At 44.9% G+C, this 23,188-nt stretch overlaps 1 protein-coding gene across 9 annotated transcripts in view; it reads right to left on the minus strand.

Annotated features, from left to right (window-relative positions):
• Positions 1–23,188, minus strand: part of nexn (nexilin (F actin binding protein)) — a 110,191-nt gene that overhangs the window by 76,517 nt on the left and 10,486 nt on the right. For 8 of the 9 annotated variants that reach the window (XM_085983484.1, XM_085983480.1, XM_085983479.1 and 5 more), the window contains exon 2: positions 13,681–13,769. In XM_085983484.1, the coding sequence (XP_085839610.1) occupies positions 13,681–13,707 (27 nt within the window). In that variant the 5' untranslated portion in view covers positions 13,708–13,769. Of the gene's footprint in view, positions 1–13,680; positions 13,770–14,052; positions 14,075–23,188 lie in introns of those variants that run through there. The other variant, XM_085983477.1, reaches the window with a different exon arrangement.

A 23,188-nucleotide genomic window follows, 5' to 3' on the forward strand; every position in this document is an offset into this window, starting at 1 on the left:
TCAACATAGAGTTCAACAATTTCAGATAATTATCCCTGCCCCCATTTTTCATGCAGTATGATTTTTGCCATTCCCATTTGCAACATTTTATCTTTCCTGCCTCCTACAAAAGTACAGGGTGCTCTTTCTATTCCTTCCTCCCCTCCTAAACTCGCCCCCCACCCCCGCCGTCTCTGTACCTGCTTAATATGTTACATCTCCAGCTTTTTCCAGTTCTGATGAAGGGTCCCAGACCTGAAACGTTAACACTGTTTCTCTCTCCACGGATGCTGCCTGGCCTGCTGAGTATTTCCAGCATTTTCTGGTGTTGCTGTTGTTGTTGTTGCATGTGGGAGCTGGTGGACACCATTGAGGTCCAGGACGACCACATCTGCAGCAAATGTTGGCTGCTCGAGGAACTTCGGCTCAGAGTTGATGAGCTGGAGTCCGAGCTTCAGGCACTGTGACACATTAGGGAGGGGGTGCGTTACCTGGACACTATGTTCCAGGAGACAGTCACACCTGTTACGTCTGTGAATAATTGAGACACGGACAGCAGGAGTGAACAAAGTAAGTCTTTACTGGTGGAAGTCAATAGTGAAACTAAAAAAAGAGGCTCACTAGCGCCTTTTATACAGGGGTGGTCACTGCCGGTACTGCAGTCTGAGACCAGTTATTCTCTTAAAGGTACATACACAACAATTCCTCCCCTTTTAGATAAACAGTACATAACATTCATTTAACAACTAAATGATAACTAATTACAATCACAATTACTGTTGCTAGATACATTGGTTAAGTTTAAGCAATTATAAGTTCAGTCTTTGAGGAGGCTTCCTGATTCTGTCTGGATAACGCCTCTTTGGGGTATCAGGTTCTTCTGGCAATGTTGAGTCGGGATCAATGTCGTTGTTTGGTTCATCTGCTTCCAATATTACCGGTTCTGTGGTAGCTGCAATTGGAATGTCGATTTCATTACCAGGTGTATCAGATCGTGGTGTGGAGTTGACGTTTTCCAGTGACTCTAGAATCTGGTCAGCATGGCGTCTTACAATGCTCTCCCCAACGTCCACGGTATACATGAGAGGTCCTTGTCGTGTACAAATCGTTCCTGGCTGCCATTTCTCAGTGCGGTAGTCCCCAAGACTGGTTGACCTATCTTGAAACTCCTGGTCGGCCTTTCATTCATATTCTGAAACTGCCTGTTCTCCACATCTCTTTGGACGTTTGGCTTAACCAAATCCAAGCGGCATCGTAGTCTTCGATTGAAGAACATCATGGCTGGAGTTTGATTGGTAACCGCATGTGTCGCATTCCGGTAGACAAACAAGAAGTTGTCCACCTTGTGTTGTAGGGGTATATCTTCATTACACATTGCCTTGATAGCCTTCTTGAATGTTTGGACAAACCTCTCGGCCAATCCATTAGTGGCTGGATGATATGGGGCAGATGTGTAATGCTTAACACCATTGTTCTTTAAGAACCTCCGGAACTCTTCAGACACAAACTGTGGTCCATTGTCAGAGCAAATCTGTTCAGGCAGCCCATTCCTGGCGAATATGGTTCGTAAAACTGTGATAGTTTTTTCCGTGGTGGTTCAGGACTTTTTTATTACCTCTGGCCACTTTGAATGTGCATCCACCGCAATTAAAAACATCGAGTCCATGAAGGGACCAGCAAAATCAATGTGCACCCTTTGCCATGGAGATGAGGGCCACTCCCATGGATGCAGAGGAGCTTGTGGTGGGGCGTTTTGGACCTTCTGGCATCCTGCACAGCTCTTGGTCATCTCTTCAATTTCTCTATCGATTCCCGGCCACCACACAAACGCTCTGGCTAAGCTCTTCATTTTTACCCCACCCAGATGACCCTCATGAAGCTCATTGAGCACTCTATCCGTCAACTTAGGTGGAATTACTACTCTGGATCCACACATCAAGGTTCCTCTGCACACTGACAGCTGTTCTCTTCTCGGCGAGAATGCTGGCAGCAGTGGTTCGCCATGTGCTGGCCATCCCTTCACCGTTAAATCATAGACCCGTGATAGTGTCGGGTCATTCCGTGTTTCCTTTTCTATGTTTGCATTCGTCACAGGGAGACATTCGACTATGGTCGAGTGGAATAACTCCATTGGATCCACTGCAAGGTCTTCTTCTTCCACCGTCGGCAACGGTAGACGTGACAATCCATCAGCATTTCCATGCTGTTTAGTTCCTTTGTACTCGATGTCATATTGGTGTGCCCCTAGGAAAAGGGACCATCTCTGCAGCCGTTGTGCTGTCATTATCGGTACGCCCTTCTGAGGGTTGAAAATGGAGACAAGAGGTTGATGATCGGTTCGTAGAGTAAATTTTTGACCGTGCAGGTAGTGGTTGAACTTCTTCACCCCCCACACTAGGCTGAGGGCCTCTCTGTCAATCTGGGCGTAGTTACGCTCGGCAGAAGTTAACGAGCGTGACGCAAAAGCTATCGGCCTCTCTAAACCATCAAGGAATTTATGTGACAGTACCGCCCCAATGCCGTAGGGAGACGCATCACACGCCAGCCTGATTGGCAGTGCTGGGTTGTAGTGAGCCAATACTTCCCTTGAACTGATTAAGTCCTTACTCTTCTGAAAAGCACGCTTACAATCATCGCTCCATTTCCATGCTACCCCCGTTCGTAGCAGGGCGTTCAGTGGGTGCAGAATTGTCGACAAATTCGGCAAAAACTTATGATAGTAATTCACCAATCCGAGGAATGACCTCAGTTGCGACACATTTTCAGGCGCTGGGGCCTTAACAACCGCTTCAATTTTGTCAGGGGACTTATGTAACCCCTCTTCATCAATCACATGGCCGCAATACGATATCTGTTTCTTAAAAAATTCGCACTTGGGGCGGTTGGCTCACAGTCCATGTTCCCGTACTAGTGAGCACCTGTTCTAGGTTGTTAAGGTGTTCACTGTCATCTTCACCTGTTACAAGGATGTCGTCCAAGTAACACGGAGTCCCCGGAATCCCTTGCAGGACTTGTTCCATCGCTCTTTGCCATATCGCCGGAGCCGATGCTACTCCGAATACCAATCGATGGTACTGGTAAAGACCTTTGTGAGTGTTTATCGTGAGATACTTCCTAGAGGACTCCTCAACCTCCATCTGCAAATATGCTTGTGCTAGGTCAATTTTTGTAAAACGCTTCCCTCCAGACAGTGAGGCGAATATGTCTTCTATCCTTGGAAGAGGATATTGTACTGTGTGAAGGACCGGGTTCACCGTCGCCTTGAAATCCCCACAGATGCGAATCTTCCTTGGCTCCCCGGACTTATTGCTTAACGTTTTCTTCATGACAGGAACGATGGGTGTCGCCCACTCGCTCCAGTCGACCTTAGACAACACGCCCGCCTTCTCCAGATTCTCCAGCTCTGCCTCGACGGCTGGGCGAATTGCATATGGTACCGGTCTTGCTTTGAAAAACTTGGGAACTGCATTCTCTTCTATTTTTATCGAGGCGGTTACGCCTTTAAGCGTGCCCAGTTCTTGTTGAAATACCTCTTTGGCGTTAGCTAAGATTGTTGACAATCGTCCAGGAGTGACGTCTTCATCTTTTTTACCGTCCACCGTCATTGCATGAATGGAGTGCCAATCTAAGTTTATCTTCCTGATCCATTCCCGTCCCAATAATGGTGGTCCACCATTTGGCAGTATGTAGAGATACAATTTCCGTATTTTCTTGCCGTTGTATTCGACAGGCACCCTTATTTTTCCTCTGGGGTATACTTTTTGCCCCGTATACGTCGTCAAGACGATGGATGTCTCTCTCAAGGGTATGTGTGAAAATAGCCGCTCGTAGTCTCGTCGATTCATGATGGTTAGCACTGATCCTGTATCCAATTCCAGTTTAACTTGGGACCCTGCTGGGACCCTGCTATCGTGAGGGTGACCCAAATGGTTCGGTGATCCTCTTTTGCGATTGCATTGTGAAGTTTGAGACAGCTTAGTCTCCTGTTCCCGGATTCACTATCGCTCATCTGGTCTTCGGAACTACTGTCCGTCATCTTTTGTACTTTCTTGTACGGTTCCTTAGTAGCCTTTTTGTTGTCGCTGGTCTTCTTCCCAGACCTGCAAACTCGTGCAATGCGTCCCATCTTCCCGCATTGCCTGCATATTTTGTCTTTGGACCAGCAGTCCTTCTGGTCATGGTTAGTTCTGCCGCAGCGATAACATTTTGCAAATCCCCGTGTCATTTCGTGGGTGCCATATTCCTGTGGTTTTTGTTGAATTTCTGCAGCTCCCCTGGCTGCTGCTTCATACGATACTGCCATGCTGAAAGCCTTATCTAGCGTCAGCTCTTTCTCTGAGAGTAACTTCTTCTGTGTTCCTTCACTCAGGAGTCCACAGACAAATTTGTCCCGTAGGGTATCTGCCAGTCCTGCTCCGAACTGGCAGTGCTTTGATAGCTTGCGTAGTTCCGTAAGATACTCAGCATTGCTCTCATCTTTGTGCTGAGTTCTCCTGTGGAATTTAAATCTTTCTGCTATCAACAGCGGTGCAGGGTTTAAGTGTTCCTGTAGGACAGCAACAATTTCGTTAAAACTCTTCGCCTTCGGTTTGGCTGGAGTAATCAGGTCCCGCAATAGGCCGTACGTTCTAGCGCCCATTAAGTTTAGCAATATCGATGCCTTTTTCCCTCCACTATTTTGTTTGCCTCGAAATATACCTCGACTCTTTCCACATACGTGGTCCAGTCCTCTATTGTATTATCAAAAGCAGTGATACAGCCAGTCTTCGGCATCTTGCAAATCTAAAATGGCACCTCCCGCGCTTTGCCTTCTTCCCCGATTTAGCAAAATGGCGCCTCCCGCGCTTTGCCTTCTACCCCGCTGTTGTTAGCGCTGCTTTCCACGGTTTCTTGCGTGTTTAATATTGATTTTTTTTCTTTTATTATTTTCCCATCATGGAGCGGACCCTCTGGGACACTTCCCTCCCTCTTCTTAGGTCCGAACACTGCCCGGCTCTGAAGCACCGACCGCGCCCTGTGTGCTCCACCCTCTCTCTCTCTCTTTGCTTCCCGACTCGCTGCCCGGCCCTGTTGAAAAGCCACCCGATCGAGCTTCAGCCCGCCGCAGCCCAGGAAGGATCAGTGCACTACCTGCCACCAGCCTGATTAGCTGGGAAACCACAAACCGAGGAACCCAGCCTGGCTCTGGACAGTCTCTCCTGCAAGTTTCCAATCCGACGATTTGGAGGGCGGTTGCCCACGGTCGACGCCCGTTTCTCGAGTTTCTTTGGATTTTTTTTTTTTTTTTTTCTTTCTTCTGTCTTCGACCTTCAATAACGTCGTCTGAGGTGCTGCCAAGTTGCAGGTAAGTTTGTTTCTTACTCGTCGCCAGTGTTACGTCCGTGAATAATTGAGACACGGACAGCAGGAGTGAACAAAGTAAGTCTTTACTGGTGGAAGTCAATAATGAAACTAAAAAAAGAGGCTCACTAGCGCCTTTTATACAGGGGTGGTCACTGCCGGTACTGCAGTCTGAGACCAGTTATTCTCTTAAAGGTACATACACAACAACACCCACTAGAGTAGTTACTTCCAATTTGGCCCATGGTCAGGGACAGGAGGGTGTGGCTACAAGCGAGACAGGTATTGGGATCCAGGAGGTAGTGGTGGAGGAGCCTCAGCCCTTGGCATTGTCTAACAGGTATGAGATTCTTGCTCCCTGTGTCGACGAGGTCAGGGACTGCAGGGAGGATGAGTAAACTGACCACAGCACCGTGGTACAGGGAGCCAATCAAGTGGGGGGAGCAAAAAGAAATATTGTAGTGATTGGGGACAGTATAGTGAGGGGGATAGATACTGTTCTCTGCAGCCGAGAGTGTGAGTCCCGAAGGCTGTGTTGGAGAGAAACTTGGAGTGGGAGGGGGCAGATCCAGTTGTCATGGTCCACGTAGGCACCAATGACATAGGTAGGACAAAGAAAGAGGTTCTGCTGAGAGAGTATGAGCAGCTAGGTGCTAAATTAAAAAGCAGAACCACAAAGGTAATAATCTCTGGATTACTACCTGAGCCACGAGCGAATTTGCATGGGGTAAATAAGATCAGAGAAATGAACGAGTGGCTCAAAGACTGGTGTGGGAGAAATGGGTTTCGATTTGTGGGGTACTGGCACCAGTACTGGGATAAGAGGGAGCTGTTCCGTTTGGACGGGTTTCACTTGAACCATGCTGGGGCTAGAGTCCTGGCGAATCGAATAACTAGGGTTGTAGAGAGGGCTTTAAACTAAAGTAGTCGTGGGGAGGATCCAGGTGAGTGGGAATTTAAAAAGTCAATGAGAAATGAGAAAGCAATAGAACAGGCTAGAGATGGGGGAAATAATAACCAGAATGTGACAGGAAGGGACAGAATGTTTAAAAATAAGAGTGCAACAGAAAAAAAGGCCAAAACAAGGAAAAATAGTAAAAAGACAAAGTTAAAAGCTTTATATCTGAATGCATGCAGCATTTGTAACAAGAAAGATGAGTTGACGGCACAAATAGATACAAATGGGTATGATCTGATCGCCATTACAGAGACGTGGTTGCAAGGTGATCAGGGCTGGGAACTGAATATTCCAGGGTATATGATAATTCGGAAGGATAGATAGAAAGGAAAGGGAGGTGGGGTGGCTTTGTTGGTAAAGGATGGGATCAGTGCAGTGGTGAGAAGTGATATTGGCTCAGAAGATCAAGATGTAGAATCGGTTTGGGTGGAGATAAAAAATAATAAGGGGAAAAAGTCTCTGGTGGGCGTAGTCTACAGGCCCCCGAACAGTAGCAATGCTGTTGGACAGAGTATAAATCAACAAATAATGGAGGCCTGTAAAAAAGGTACGGTAATAATCATGGGTGATTTTAATCTCCATGTTGATTGGACAAATCAAATTGGCCATGGTAGCCTTGAGGAGGAGTTCATAGAGTGCATCCGGGATGTTTTCCTAGAACAGTATGTAATGGAACCAACCAGGGAGCAGGCTATCTTGGATCAGGTACTATGTAACGAGACAGAATTAATAAATGATCTCATAGTAAAGGATCCTCTAGGAAAGACTGATCATAGCATGGTTGAATTTCAAATTCAGTTAGAGGGTGAGAAAGTTGTATCTCAAACCAGTGTCCTGATCTTAAACAAAGGCAATTATAATGGCATGAGGGCAGAACTGACTAAAGTGGACTGGAAAAATAAATTAAAGGGTAAGACAGTTGAAATGCAGTGGCGGACATTTAAGGAGATATTTCATAACTTTCAACAAAAATATATTCCAGTGAGAAAGAAAGATTTTAAGAGAAGGGAGCACCATTCGTGGCTAACTAAGGAAGTAAAGGATGGTATCAAATTGAAAACGAAGGCATACAATGTTGCCAAGATTGGTGGGAGACCAGAGTATTGGGAAATTTTTAAAAACCAGCAAAGGATGACTAAAGAAATAATAAAGAGAGAGAAGATGAATTGAGAGTAAACTGGCAAGAAACGTTAAAACAGATAGTAAGAGCTTCTACAGGTATATAAAAAGGAAGAGGGTAGCTAAAGTAAACGTTGGTCCCTTAGAGGGTGAGAATGGGGAATTAATAATTGGGAACGGGGAAATGGCAGAGACTCTGAACAAATATTTTGCATCTGTCTTCACGGTAGAAGACACTTACAACATCCCAATAATGGATAATCAAGGGGCCACAGTGAGTGGGGAACTAAAGACAATCACTGTCACTAAGGAAATAGTACTTGGTAAAATAATGGGACAAAAAGATAATAATTCCCCTGGACCAGATGGCCTGCATCCCAGGGTCTTAAAAGAAGTGGCTGCAGAGATAGTGGATGCATTGGTTGCAATACACCAAAATTCCCTGGACTCTGGAGAGATCCCAGCGGATTGGAAAACCGCAAATGTAACACCCCTATTTAGGAAAGGAGGGAGACAGAAAGCAGGAAACTATAGACCAGTTAGCCTAACATCTGTCGTTGGGAAAATGCTGGAGTCCTTCATTAATGAAGAAGTAGCAGGGCATTTGGAAAATCATAATGCAGTCAAGCAGAGTCAGCATGGTTTTATGAAAGGGAAATCATGTTTACCAAACTTGCTGGAGTTCTTTGAGGAGGTAACGAGCAGGGTGGACAAAGTTGAACCAGTGGATGTGGTGTATTTGGATTTCCAGAAGGCATTCGATAAGGTGCCACATAAAAGGTTACTGCATAAGGTAAGAGCTCACGGAATTGGGGGTAATATATTAGCATGGATAGAGAATTGGCTAACTAACAGAAAGCAGAGAGTCGGGATAAATGGGTCATTTTCCGGTTGGCAAACAGTAACTAGTGGGGTGCCACAGGGATCAGTGCTGGAACCACAACTATTTACAATCTACATTAATGACCTGGATGAAGGGACCAAGTGTAATGTAGCCAAGTTTGCGGATGATACAAAGATGGGTGGGAAAGCAAGTTGTGCAGAGGACTCAAAGAACCTGCAAAAGGATATAGACAGGCTAAGTGAGTGGGCAAACCTTTGGCAGATGGAGTATAATGTGGGAAAGTGCGAGGTTATACACATTGGCAGGAAAAATAAAAAAGCAAATTATTATTTAAATGGAGAGAGATTACAAAATGCTACAGTTCAGAGGGACCTGGGGGTCCTTGTGCATGAAACACAAAAAGTTAGCATGCAGGTACAGCAAGTAATCAAAAAGGCAAATGGGGTTCAGAGTCTCTGCCATTTCCCCGTTCCCCATTATTAATTCCCCATTTCAAAGGGGTTGGAGTACAAAAACAGGGAAGTCCTGCTACAACTGTACAGGGTATTGGTGAGACCACACCTTGAGTACTGCGTACAGTTTTGGTCTCCTTATTTAAAGAAGGATATACTTGCATTGGAGGCAGTTCAGAGATGATTCACTAGGTTAATTCTAGAGATGAGGGGGTTGACTTATGGGCCTATACTCATTGGAATTTAGAAGAATGAGAGGTGATCTTATTGAAACATATAAGATACTGAGAGGGCTCGACAGGGTAGATGCAGAGAGGATGTTTCCCCTCGTGGGGAAATCTAGAACTCGGGGGCACAGATTTAGAATAAAGGGTCACCCTTTTACAACTGAGATGAGGAGGAATTTCTTCTCTGAGGGTCGTAAATCTGTGGAATTCTCTGCCACAGAGAGCTATGGAGGCTGGGTCATTAAATACATTTAAGGTGGAGATAGACAAATTTTTGCAAGATAAGGGAGTGAAGGGTTATGGGGAGCGGGCGGGGAAGTGGCTTTGAGCCCAAGATCAGCCATGATCTTATTGAATGGTGGAGCAGGCGCGAGGGGACAAGCTGCCTATTCCTGCTCCTATTTCTTATGTTCTAATCCCAGTCACTTACAGCAGTGCGGTCTCCAGGCATGATTGTCAGGAGAATTACCCAATCATCACCATTCTGGCCGGGACTTGTGGTGTCACTATAAGCAGCCAGCTCCTCAGCCCGTGCCGCAGTGAAACGCCAACACTCCCAAACAACTCTACTGCTCTGCTTCCAAAACTGGCGCCAGTTTTTGTATAAAATCAAAGTATTATATAAAAATCAGGACAGAACGTATGGCTTTAAAATAGGGATTGAATTATGTCGGCGGGGCCTGATCCAGTTATCCTTGGACCCTCTAATTCCATTTCACCTGAAGACTACACTTGGTCTTGACTCGCTGGGTATAATTTTGATTTGGGGCGAGAATGTAAAACGAGCGATATCGAATCAGCCGCTCGTTACACGTCTCTCCGTCTCTCCCAATGTTCATTTCCAAAATGATAATCGGGAGAGATGTATAATGTGCGGATAATTCAATAGCGACCATTTTACACTACTGCCCAGATTCAAAATTACCCTCCCTGTGTGCAATGTCCCGGGGTATCAACTAGTTTATTTTTTTTTTTTAAATAGGCACTACCAAGATTACAAGGGAAGGACGCGTGCCCTCCATACCCTGGTCTGGCCTATATGTGACTCCAGTCCCACACCAACATGGTTGACTCTTAACTGCACTCTGAAGTGGCCCAGCAAGCCACTCTCAGTTGTATCAAACCTCAGGGCAACTGGGGATGGGCAATAAATGCCAGGCTTGCCAGCGACGCCCACATCCCCAGAATGAATTAACGGCCCAGAAATTTGGGTCTCCACGGGTGAGTACGCACGGGATACTCACCCGTAAGCCCAATGGAAGTGCCGGTTTCCTGCATGCACTGCGCATGCGCGGGAAACCGGCACTTCCGTTCCCCCTGAAAGAAGAGGTTCAGAGGTGGAACGCGTGCGCCGGAGAGGCAGCGTGTGCGTATCGAACTTACGGTTTTTCTCCAGGTTTTCCCGGGAGGGTAAGTCTCCAGCAGTTACACTTTTAAAAAGCAGGCGCAAGGCCTGCTTTTAACAAGGTAAGTGGTGAATTAATTAAAATTAAAACATTTTTTCCACAGGTTTATTATTTTTAAATACTTTAAAGAAAGGTAAGTTTATTTTTAGCCCCGTTAGAAAATGTAATTAATTTTTTCAAAAATTTAAATTATTGTTTAAAATAGTTATTTCATGTAATTTATAGTTATTTTAAAAATGTGATTTTTAAAAAATTTATTTGAAGATTTAGTGATGTTTTGGGGCTTATAGTATTTATAGGTTTGATAGGTCTTCCTGTCAAACTTATGAATGGAGCATTCCCTGCTACCATTGGCTCTCCATGGCCCACGTGATCCCAGGGGACGCATCGAACTAACTGCACCCCTGGGATACGCAAGCACTGCGCGCCGGCAGTTGGAGCAGGCCCAGGATCGGAATCCCACGGGGGCCCACAGCTCAACGGCCGGCGCGCTGGGTAAGTGCAGGTCGGAGGCTTGCACCCACGGGAAGCACCCGACCCGAATTTCTGGGCCAACATTTTTTAAATCAGGAATTTAAAAGATACATTCTTTGAACTTTCTTAAACTCCTGCTACGTTTAAAAATTTTTTTTTTAATAAATTGCCCCAAAAAATGAGCCGATCAGTTTCAGGTGTCCCAGACAGTCAATTTGATTCTTAATAAATGGATTTTAGGTTGGGTGTTCTTGGAGTTGGTCTGGATGGTACCGAGATGGTTCTTCAGCCTCTCCTTCCCCATATCACTCAGTCCTCAGTAACCCACAAATTACCTCGAGAGACATCCTTTCACTGCACATACCAAAAGGGGCTTCAGCACAGCAAGTAAGCAGGCTAGGATTAGAAAGTAGTTTTGCGTACAGAATAAGGCATTACAGAATTTCAGCTAGTGAGACTGGCACTTGTCAATAAAGTGCTGCACAATTTAAGGATTAGTGAGTGGAATTTATTTCAACAGGCTCCGTTGTATTATTTATATTTATATATAGACCTGTTAGCCTAACATCTGTGGTTGGTAAAATTTTAGAGTCCATTATTAAGGAGACAGTAACGGGACATTTGGATAAACATAATTTAATAGGACAAAGTCAGCATGGTTTTATGAAGGGGAAGTCATGTTTGACAAATTTGCTTGAGTTCTTTGAGGAAGTAACATACAGGGTGGATAAAGGGGAACAGTGGACGTAGTGTATTTAGACTTCCAAAAGGCATTTGACAAGGTGCCACACAAAAGATTATTGCTCAAGATAAAAAAATCACAGGATTGGGGGTAATATTCTGGCATGGGTGGAGGATTGGCTATCTAACAGAAAGCAGAGAGTTGGGATAAATGGTTCGCTCTCAGACTGGCAATCAGTAACTAGTGGTGTTCCGCAGGGGTCAGTGCTGGGTCCCCAACTCTTTACAATCTATATTAACGATTTGGAGGAGGGGACCAAGTGTAACATATCCAAGTTTGCAGATGATACAAAGATGGGAAGGAAAGTACTGAGTGAGGAGGACATAAAAAACCTGCAAAGGGACACAGACAGGCTAAGTAAGTGGGCAGAGATTTGGCAGATGGAATACAATACTGGAAAGTGTGAGGTTATGCACTTTGGCAGGAAAAAAATCATAGAGCAAGTTATTATCTTAATGGCAAGAAACTGGAAAGTACTGAAGTACAAAGGGATCTGGGGGTCCTGGTGCACGAAACTCAAAAAGTTAGTATGCAGGTGCAGCAAGTGATCAAGAAGGCCAATGGAATGTTGGCTTTTATTGCTAGGGGGATAGAATATAAAAACAGGGAGGTATTGTTGCAGTTGTACAAGGTATTGGTGAGACCGCACCTGGAATAGTGCATACAGTTTTGGTGTCCATACTTAAGAAAAGACATACTTGCTCTCGAGTCAGTACAAAGAAGGTTCACTCGGTTAATCCCGGGGATGAGGGGAGAGGTTGAGTAGACTGGGACTCTACTCATTGGAGTTCAGAAGAATAAGAGGCGATCTTATTGAAACATATAAGATTGTGAAGGGGCTTGATCGGGTGGATGCGGTGAGGATGTTCCCAATGATGGGTAAAACTAGAACTAGGGGGCATAATCTTAGAATAAGGGGCTGCTCTTTCAAAACTGAGATGAGGAGAAACTTCTTCACTCAGAGGGTAGTAGGTCTGTGGAATTTGCTGCCCCACAAAGCTGTGGAAGCTACATCATTAAATAAATTTAAAACAGAAATAGACAGTTTCTTAGAAGTAAAGGGAATTAGGGGTTACGGGGAGCGGGCAGGAAATTGGACATGAGTCTAGGTTCGGAACGGTCATGGCCCTGTGGGTAGTGGAGTGGGCCCAGGGGCCGTGTAGCCTGGTTTTGCTTCTACTTCTTGTGTTCTAATTATGTGTTAGATTTCAGGAGATGGTTCTATTCCTGTTCCTGGCTGGGGTGGAGATCACCTTTTACAGAAGGTAAGTACCGTAGAAAATATAGGGACAGAGTGATCTCCTGGATGAGTTTCAATTGCCTAGATGGGTCGGAGAGGAATTTCCCAGATTTTTTCTCCCAAATTGGCCAATGGGTTTTTTATCTGGTTTTTCGCCTCTCCCGGGAGATCACATGGGTTCAGGTGGATGGAGAGTGATAGTAGATTTGAGGTTAGGTTCAGATCAGCCATGATCTTATTGAATGGTGGAGCAGGCTCGAGGGGCCGATTGGCCTACTCCTGCTCCTATTTCTCATGTTCTTATGTTCTTATATCCACACAACTCTATTTGGTACCAGAATTTTATCCGTCTTTTTGGGGTCTACGTTTGTCAATTTTGTGCTGGTCAGATGAGGGGCATTGGCTGGTGCTGGCGCTGGCGAATGGGACACCTCCAGCTTCAGCATCAGGCGCACACAGGCCGGGTATAGATACGGGATAGATGCAGTGAAGAGCTCCCTCTACACTGCTCCAAAGACATGTTCCTCAGCCATAGCATTAGGGGAGAGGGGGCGCCCCCTATTGCACCAGTGTGGCATCCCCCCCCCCCCCCACCGCCCCGTCATCCATCCTGTGAACTCTTCCAAGCAATGTTGCAATTAAGGTTGAATTAAAGGGCAGGCTCTCTTGAAATTGATCTGTGCAAAATCAGTAACAAAAGCGTTAATGAAATTCCATTGACTTAGAACGAGTTAACGCCTTTATTAAATTAGCAGATTGAGGAATTTCACACACGTGATAACTTGTTCAATACTGACAGGCTGCGGTATAACTTCAATCCCGGCGGATTTTTTTATTTACAAAGAGGCAAAACAAGACCTCTGCAGAAATCAGTTCACACGCGGTCACTCCAGACTCACCTCAGTTTTCTGTGCCACGTCGGTCATGGTTGCTTCTCGCTCTTACCGGACCTGGTTTTAGATTAAACGCCTTCAGCCTCGCTTCGCGCCTAAAGAGAAATGAGACGTTACTTATCGCTCTTCGGCGTTCCTTCGCATTGCCAGGCCGCACAAAGCGATCCAATCCAGCCGGCCCAGGGGCGTGGCTATGTTACTGTACTAGTAATCCAGAGATTACGTGAGTTCAAATCCCACCATGGTCCTTTGACTATTTGAATTCTGTTTTTAAAAATCTGGAAGTAAAGAGCCGGTGTCAGTTAAAGTGACTATGAAGCGGTCGGATTGTCATAAAAACTCAACTGTCCTTCAGGGAAGGAAACCTGCCGTCATTACCTGGTCTGGCCTATGGGTGACTCCAGTCCCCACACTGCCGTGGTTGACTCTGAACCGATGTCTGAGGTGGCCTAGTGAGCTGCTCAGTTGTATCAAACCACCATCAGCGGTTCAAAAAGGCCCACCGCCACCTTCTCGGGGCCACCCGGGATGGGCAATAAATGCCAGCCTTGCCAACGACGCCCACATCCCGAGAGCAAATAAAAAAGAAATTAGGCCCACCCGATTCTGAGCCTGTATGAAGGCAGCAAAGGTCCAGTGAACACACACTCCGAGGGAGATCGGCCACCAGCAAAGGCGACTGGAATAATGGTAAGAGACAGATAAGGTGGGGTCAACCTCTAAATGTACTGCGTTCTGCGTTTCAGCATTTCAACACTGTATACGCTGGGCTGATTGGGAGGGAGCCGCATTTAAAACAAAGCGACAACCTTTGTACAATATAATAGAAGTAATTTGCTACATGTCAGAACCTTGGTCATTGCCCAGCCACCATGAATTGGAGCCCGACCAAATTTCTATTTCTAGCTACGGGACTGAACTGCTCTGTCTCTGCCTCTCTCTCTGTGTCCCTCTCCGTGTGTCTCTGTCTCTCTTTCTATCTCTCTCTCTCTGTCCCTCTCTGTCTGTCTTTGTCTCTCTCTCTCTCTCTGTCTCTATCTCTGTGTCTGTCTGTCTGTGTCTCTCTCTCGGTCTGTCTGTATGTATGTCTTGCTCTTTCTATCTCTGGGTCTGTCTCTCTCTCTCTCTCTCCTCACATGTCCGACAGATGCCTTTAGACTGTGGTATGCATGGTATTGAAATAGCCAAGATAAGGTTAAGTGTCCAAGATGCAATTCAGATTCCTTTGCAATGCAACACTGAAAAATGTTGGACCCTGCAAACTTATGCCAGTCTGTAAATTACATTTCAAAAGGCGTTGGGATGGCGACAAGCATTCTGTGATAGCCGCAGTCACTCCTCCATTAAACAACACTTGAAGACATTTTGAACTTTACAACCCTTCAACCTTCTCACGAGCAAATATCTGTTTCCCCAATTTTCTCCCCTCTTGTCCGGAAGGTGCTGACTATCTTGGAGCAGGGTCCTACATCTGGCAGATGCCCTCTTGTACTCCACAACACCCCCACCCCCCCGCCACCACCCCTCATACACCCTCCTGCCTAAATTCAACAGGTTATCTGACTGTAGGGGGCAGAGGTGTCGGAGGTGGGGGCAATTTTAGAATTTGTAGCACACATTAACGATGTGCGGAGGACGTGTCCACCTTGTCTCCCTGCCCCGGCCTATGGTGGGGGGCCAGCACAGCTGAGCCTGGTCCTGTCCACACCCGACGTCCATTCACATGCACTTCTACTGGGGTGGGGTGGGGACTGGACAGCCATCGGGAGCAGTAAAGTTGGGGTTGGTTCCCCCCCATCCCCTTCCTCCACCGAGGACACTGAAGCCAATTGTAGTGGCCCGACTGAAATTTAGCTCCAGGAGCGAACCTAGATCTTACCGCAATGTCGCAACCAGCGCCATCGTCAGAGGCTGTTTAACAGCACCACTTGTGTGGTATTCCTGTAAATTAAAGGCACCGTACAACAACAACAACTTGCGGCCTTGCACTATTTATATAGCGCCTTTAACATAGTAAAATGCCCCAAGGTGCTTCACAGGAGCGTTATCAAACAAAATTTGACACCAAACTCATAAGGAGATATTAAGAAAAAGCTTGATCAAAGAAGAAGGTTTTAAGGAGCATCTTAAAGGAGGAGAGAGATGGAGAGGCAAAGAGGTTTAAGGAGGCAATTCCAGAGGTTGGGGCCTAGACCGCTGACGGCACGGCCGCCAATGGTGGGGCAAAGGGAATTGGGGATGCGCAAGAGGCCAGAATTGGACGAGCACAGAGATCTCAGAGAGTTGGAGGGCTGGAGGAGGTTACAGAGATAGGGAGAGGGAGCGAGGCCATGAAGGGATTTGAAGACAAGGATGTGAATTTTAAATTCAAGGCGTTGCTGAACCAGGAGCCAATGTCGGTCAGTGAGCACAGGGGCGATGGGTAAAGCGGGAAAAATACCTACTCCAGTTGTGTGCTGGACTTTGCTAAAGTGGGACTGTTGTCTAGGAAATCTTTGCAAGTTGTAAAGTCACACCCTAACAAATGTGCAGACATTGCTAGGAGCCCATATAAGTGCACAATATTACCAACCCAGCATTTTTCGTAGCTGATCAGAAACAAGGTATTTTACCGTGTTTGAGAATATTTCAGTGCTCATTAAATCCCTTTTGTTGTATTTATATTCTTTACAGCTGAACTTTTTTTGGATTGCTTTCTGGACAAACAGCAGGCCGTACTTCGATTAGGGAGGATCCATCAAAGCCTTGATGACACAACCAAAACCCACCAGGCATTGACACAGAGAGGATGGCACCACGCACCATGGTTACTGACTGGAATCAATCACCAGAGTTAGTCCACAACCACACACTGAGCAAAGCTCAATCACTACCACCCTGTACCATACACACTATACCACTATACCACACACCCTGTACCATAAAAGATATACCACTATACCATACACAATATGCTATACCATACACACTACAATACACAATATACCACACACACTATATCATATACAATATACCACTATACCATACACACTTTACTATACCATACACACTATACCATGCACAATATACCACTACACCATACACACTATACCATGCACAATATACCACTACACCATACACACTATACCACTATGCCATACACAATATACCACTATACCATACACATATACCACTACACCATACACACTATACCACTATACCATACACACTATACCATACACAATATACCACTATACCATACACAATGACACAGGACACAAATAACCTCCCAGAGATGTCGGGGAACATAGGGTCTGATGAAAGGGTGGAACTGAAAGAAATCAGTATTTGTAGGGAAATGGTGTTAGGAAAATTGATGGGACTGAAGGCCGATAAATCCCCAGGGCCTGATAATCTACATCCTAGGGTACTTAAGGAAGTGGCCCTAGAAATAGCAGATGCATTGCTGGTCATCTTCCAGAACTCGATAGACTCTGGAACAGTACCCATGGATTGGAGGGTAGCAAATGTTACCCCACTATTCAAAAAAGGTGGTAGAGAAAAAGCAGGGAATTATAGACCAGTAAGCCTGACATCGGTAGTGGGGAAAATGCTAGAGTCTATTATAAAAGATGTAATAGCAGAGCACTTGGAAAGCAGTGACAGGATCGGACATAGTCAACATGGATTTACAAAAGGTAAATCATGCTTGACTAATCTACTGGAATTTTTTGAGGATGTAACTGGTAAAATAGATAAGGGAGAACCAGTGGATGTGGTGTATTTGGACTTTCAGAAGGCTTTCGATAAGGTCCCACATAAGAGATTAGCGTGCAAAATTAAGGCACATGGGATTGGGGGCAAGGTATTGACTTGGATAGAGAACTGGTTGGCGGACAGAAAGCAAAGAGTTGGAATAAACGGGTCGTTTTCCGAGTGGCAGGCAGTGACTAGTGGGGTACCGCAAGGATCGGTCCTAGGACCCTAGCTGTTCACAATATATATTAATGATCTGGACGAGGGAATTGGATGTAATATCTCCAAATTTGCAGACGACACAAAGCTGGGTGGGAGGGTAAGCTGTGAGGAGGATGTCGTGAAACTCCAGTACGATTTGGACAGGTTGGGTGATTGGGCAGAAAAATGGCAAATGCACTATAATGTGGATAAAAGTGAGATTATCCACTTTGGTGGCAAAAACAGGAAGGCAGATTATTATTTGAATGGCAATAGATTGGGAGAAGGGGAAGTGCAAAGAGACCTGGGTGTTCTTGTGCACCAGTCGCTGAAGGTAAGCATGCAGGTGCAGCAGGCGGTTAAGAAGGTAAATGGTATGTTGGCCTTCGTAGCAAGAGGGTTTGAGTACAGGAACAAGGATGTCTTGCTACAGTTGGACAGGGCCTTGGTGAGACCGCACCTTGAGTACTGTGTGCAGTTTTGGTCGCCTTACCTGAGGAAGGATGTTCTTGCCATGGAAGGAGTGCAGCGAAGATTCACCAGGCTGATACCTGGGATGGCAGGAATGACGTATGAGGAGAGATTGTGTCGATTGGGCTTATACTCACTGGAGTTTAGAAGATTGAGAGGGGATCTCATCGAAACCTATAAAATTCTGTCAGGCCTGGACAGACTAGATGCAGGAAGGATGTTTCTGATGGCCGGGGAGTCCAGAACCAGGGGTCATAGTCTAAGGATAAGGGGTAAGCCATTTAGGACTGAAATGAGGAGGAATTTCTTCACCCAGAGAGTGGTGAACCTGTGGAGGCCAGTTCATTAAATATATTCAAGAAAGAGTTGGATATATTTCTTAAGGCTAAAGGGATCCAGGGATATGGGGAGAAGGCAGGGACAGGGTACTGAATTTGGATGATCAGCCATGATCTCATTGAATGGCGGAGCAGGCTCGAAGCGCCGATTGGTCTACTCCTGCTCCTATCTTCTATGTTTCTATGTTTCTACATATACCACTACACCATACACACTATACCATACACAATATACCACTATACCATACACAATATACTATACCATACACACTATACCATACACAATATACCACTATACCATACACATATACCACTACACCATACACACTATACCATACACAAGATACCACTATACCATACCATACACACTATACCACTATATCATACACATTGTACTATGCGCAATATACCACTATACCTTACACGCTATACCATGCACAATATACCACTATACCATGCACACTATACCACTATACCATGCACACTATACCACTATACCATACACACTGTACCATACACATTATACCACTATACCATAAACACTATACTATATACATTGTACTATACGCAATATACCACTATACCATACACACTATACCACACACAATATACCACTATACTTTACACACTATACCATACACAATATACCATACACAATATACCACTATACCATACACAATATACCACTATACTATACATATTATGCCATACACACTATACCATGCATAATATACCACTATACCATACACAATATACCATTATACCATACACACTATACCATACACAATATACCATACACACTGTACCATACACACTGTGCCACTATACCTTACACACTATACCATACACACTGTACCACTACCGTACACACTATACCATGCATAATATACCACTATACCACACACAATATACCATTATACCATACACACTATACCATACACAATATACCATACACACTGTACACACTATACCATGCACACTATACCACTATACCATACACTCTATACCATGCACAATATACCACTGTACCATGTGCAACATACACACTACATAAGGCACATTGTGCAGCAGGAATGCAGAAGGAATGCGATGTATCTCATTGAGCTGTGTCCAAAGAACAATGGCAATAAAAAGCACTTCACAAGGGTCGAAGTTTTTTGGGGTGTTGAACCTGGAAATAATTGCTTGCGATATTAATATACAGATGCTTGACACGCTCATTTGATATTCATCAATATTAATCTGTAAATGTTAAATGAGTTTGTCTCTCCATTAAAATACTGGACAAAGGAAAGATAGAATAAACTTGCATTTCGACACCACCTCATCACATCCTCAGAATGGTTAACAGCTGATGGATTGTTTCTGAATGTAGTCACTGCCGTTATGCAGGCAAAAGCATCAGCCAATTTGCACAAGGCAAGGTTCCACCAACAGCAAGTGAGCTGAAGGACCAGTTAAGCTGCTCTTGGTGTTGTTGATGGAGGGAAGAATGTTGGCCAGGACACCGGGGGGAACTCCCCCGTTCTTCGATTGATGCCGTGGAATCTTTTACATCCGCCTGAACAGTCAGTCGGGGCCTTAGTTTAACATCTCATCTAAAAGACGGCACCTCCAATAATGCGGTACCACATCGGCACTGCACTGGGAGAGTCAGCCTAGATTATGTGCTCAAGTCTCTGGAGTGGGTCTTGAACCCACGACCTTCTGACTCAGCGGCTTTGTGGCGTACTAATGTATTTAATGTAGATCTGCTAATATTGCCTAGTCATTTCCAGGGTTTAATATCTGAGTTTGTATTCTGTGGATTAAGAGTATTAGCATGAACTTTTGTCATTTATTTTTGAGGTATTAATTTTAGACTGACACGGATGGAGCTGAATCCTTGTGCACCTCCTTATCTAATTTCTATGTCTACTAATTAGAGTAGATGAGCTATGGCTGCTAATATTATACATTGCCCTACATATTACCACATGCATTTAGTTGGTAACGGGTTCCGAAAATAGTACTGCTGGAAGGTACTGGACTAAATATTCAGTCAGATCTCGTTGACTGATGCTTTGTATGTTGTAGGTGGTTAGACTTCCTTTACCCATTGCACATTGTGACTATTGGAGATACCGTGTCAGAATGTTATTTCTCCAGCCTCCCCACAACAATTTTCTCACGGCTACAAGTGTCCTTTCCTCATTTGTCAGTGTGATCGTCACATTTTCAGTAATAAGAATCCTATGTATCCTTGCCCCAAAATCTGGCAGTCGGTTTCAATGTTTGTTGGTGCTAGCTGATTCCTCAAGTTGTAGAGAATACACATCATGGTCTGGTACCAAGTCCCGTTCACCCATCACCCCTGTGCTCGCTGACCGACATTGGCTAGGAGTAGGGCCCTGAACCTTTGCCGTCCTTTTGATGGACAGCTCTAGTCTGTAGGCAGGAGCTGGTGCTTCAGATTTGAAAGCCTTCATCAATCATTCTAAATCTGACATGATCGGGAAGGTCAGAGGTCAGTTTGATGTTCAGTGTTAGAACAAGAGGAGCGTCTTTGCTGTTTTTGATGTTAGGAGAATAGGAAAGTCTGAAATACGTACACGTTACATGCCCTGAAAGCATAGGTAAGGTAGCCTAATGCTTATGGTGCTGGTACTAACATTCATGATTATAAGTTCAAATCCCATCATGGCACATTGGGAAATTCAATTCTGGTAATTTGTGGTAAAATTACCATGTTGTTAAAAACCCAACTGGTTCACTAATGTCCTTCAGGGAAGGGAATACTACCACTCCTAGCTGGTAGGGCCTGCATTGACTCCAGTCCCACTCTACATGGTTGACACTTAACTAAGGATGGACAATAAATATGACCTTTTCCACATCCTAAGAATATTTTTTTTTTTAAACATACAAGGGCTCTCCGCTTGCTACAAGTAAACAACACTGGGTTGTAGGGCACATAGACTTGCTTACATGAGTGATCTGGCATGCTGAATCGAGGGGAAAATATCTAGTGTGAAAACTCCAATGAGATTGGCAGGCTATTCAATTATGGGGGCACCACAACCAATGCTGTCCTCAGCCAATGTCCAGACACGCTCACTTTCCAGTGGAGATCACTGGACAGCAATAAAGAGCAGAAAGGCCAGTTGATTATCTCCCTAATTCAAGTGCCCAGAGGCCAATTGTAATATCCTGATTGTCCACCTGAATGAAATCAACACAGGGCAGCCATGAAACTTGGGGCATTCGGGTCTGTATAACTTTGGGGGAGAGAGAGGCCCAGATTTCCACTATCCTTTGTATGAAGAAGTGCTTCCTGATTTCTCTCCCAAATGGCCTCGCTCTAACTTTAAGGTTAATGCCTCCTTGTTCTAGATTCCTCACGCAGAGGAAATCGTTTCCGTCTATCCTATCAAATCCCTTTATCATCTGAAACACCTCGATCAGATCACCCCTCAATCTTCTGAACTCAAGGGAATACAAGCCAGATTTATGCAACCTGTCCTCATAATTTAACCCTTTAAGCCCCAAATGGAAAGGCTAGGACATTTCTGAAACAACTGCTTCTCGCTGATCGCAAATGTTTCATCTATTACATAGTACAGTAGTACATTGTATTTACAGCACAGAAACAGGCCATTCGGCCCAACAGGTCCATGCCAGTGCTTATGCTCCACATGAGCCTCCTCCCATTCTTCTTCATCTAACCCCATCAACATATCCTTCTAATCCTTGCTCCCTCATGTACTTATCTAGCTTCCCCTTAAATGCATCTATGCTGTTCGCCTCAACCACTCCCTGTGGTAACGAGTTCCACATTCTCACCACTCTCTGGGTAAAGAAGTTTCTCCTGAATTCCCTGTTGGATTTATTGGTGATTATCTTATTATTTAAGGCCCCTAGTTCTGGTCTCGCATGCAAGTGGAAACATCTTCTCTACGTCTACCCCATCGACCCCTTTCATAATTGTAAAGGCCTCTATCAGGTCACCCCTCAGTCTTTTTTCTAGAGAAAATAGGCCCAGCCTGTTCAATCTTTCCTGATAACCTCTCAGTTCTGACATCATCCTTGTAAATCTTTTTTTGCACCTTCTCCAGGGCCTCTATATCCTTTTTATAATTTTTAAAAAATAAAATACGTTTTAGTTTTATAAAATAGAATGCCTGACCTCAACATTAAACGATAACACAACGGTATTCAGAAATTTAAGAGTTTAAAATGAAATCCAGTCGAGTGTATCTTCATCCATGACTAATTCTCCAGTCCTATGGTCAGCCAACATAAACACTGAACAAAACATTCCCGCTCACTAGAGCGCAGGAAACCAGCTATAAAGGAATTAGTAAAATTTGGTAAACATAACCTTTTTTTTTCCCCCCATTATCCGTTCTCAGAATGTGGCCGGAATTTATTGTCCATAACTAAATGGCTTGCTCGGCCACTTCAGCGCCAAGCACCTCGGTGTGGGACTGGAGTCACATCTAGGCCGGACCAGGTAAGGACGGCAGGTTTCCCTTCTCAAAGGACACCGTTGAACCAGTTGGGTTTTAACGACAATCCGACAGCTTCCTGGTCATTTTACTGACACCAGCTTGTTATTTCCAGATTCAAATTGTGAAACTGCCACGGTAGGATTTGAACTTGCTGGATTATTAGTCCAGGCCCCTGGAATAGTCGTCCAGCCGCATAACCACTACGCTACCGTACCCGACCTGAACAATGAAACTCGATTATAGGATTGATTTAAAAAAAAATCTATTAGTGTTCTTTTA

This window comes from Somniosus microcephalus, chromosome 3 (genome assembly GCF_052327205.1).
Source record: "Somniosus microcephalus isolate GS21.2 chromosome 3, FLI_Smic_1.0, whole genome shotgun sequence".
NCBI lineage: Eukaryota > Metazoa > Chordata > Chondrichthyes > Squaliformes > Somniosidae > Somniosus > Somniosus microcephalus.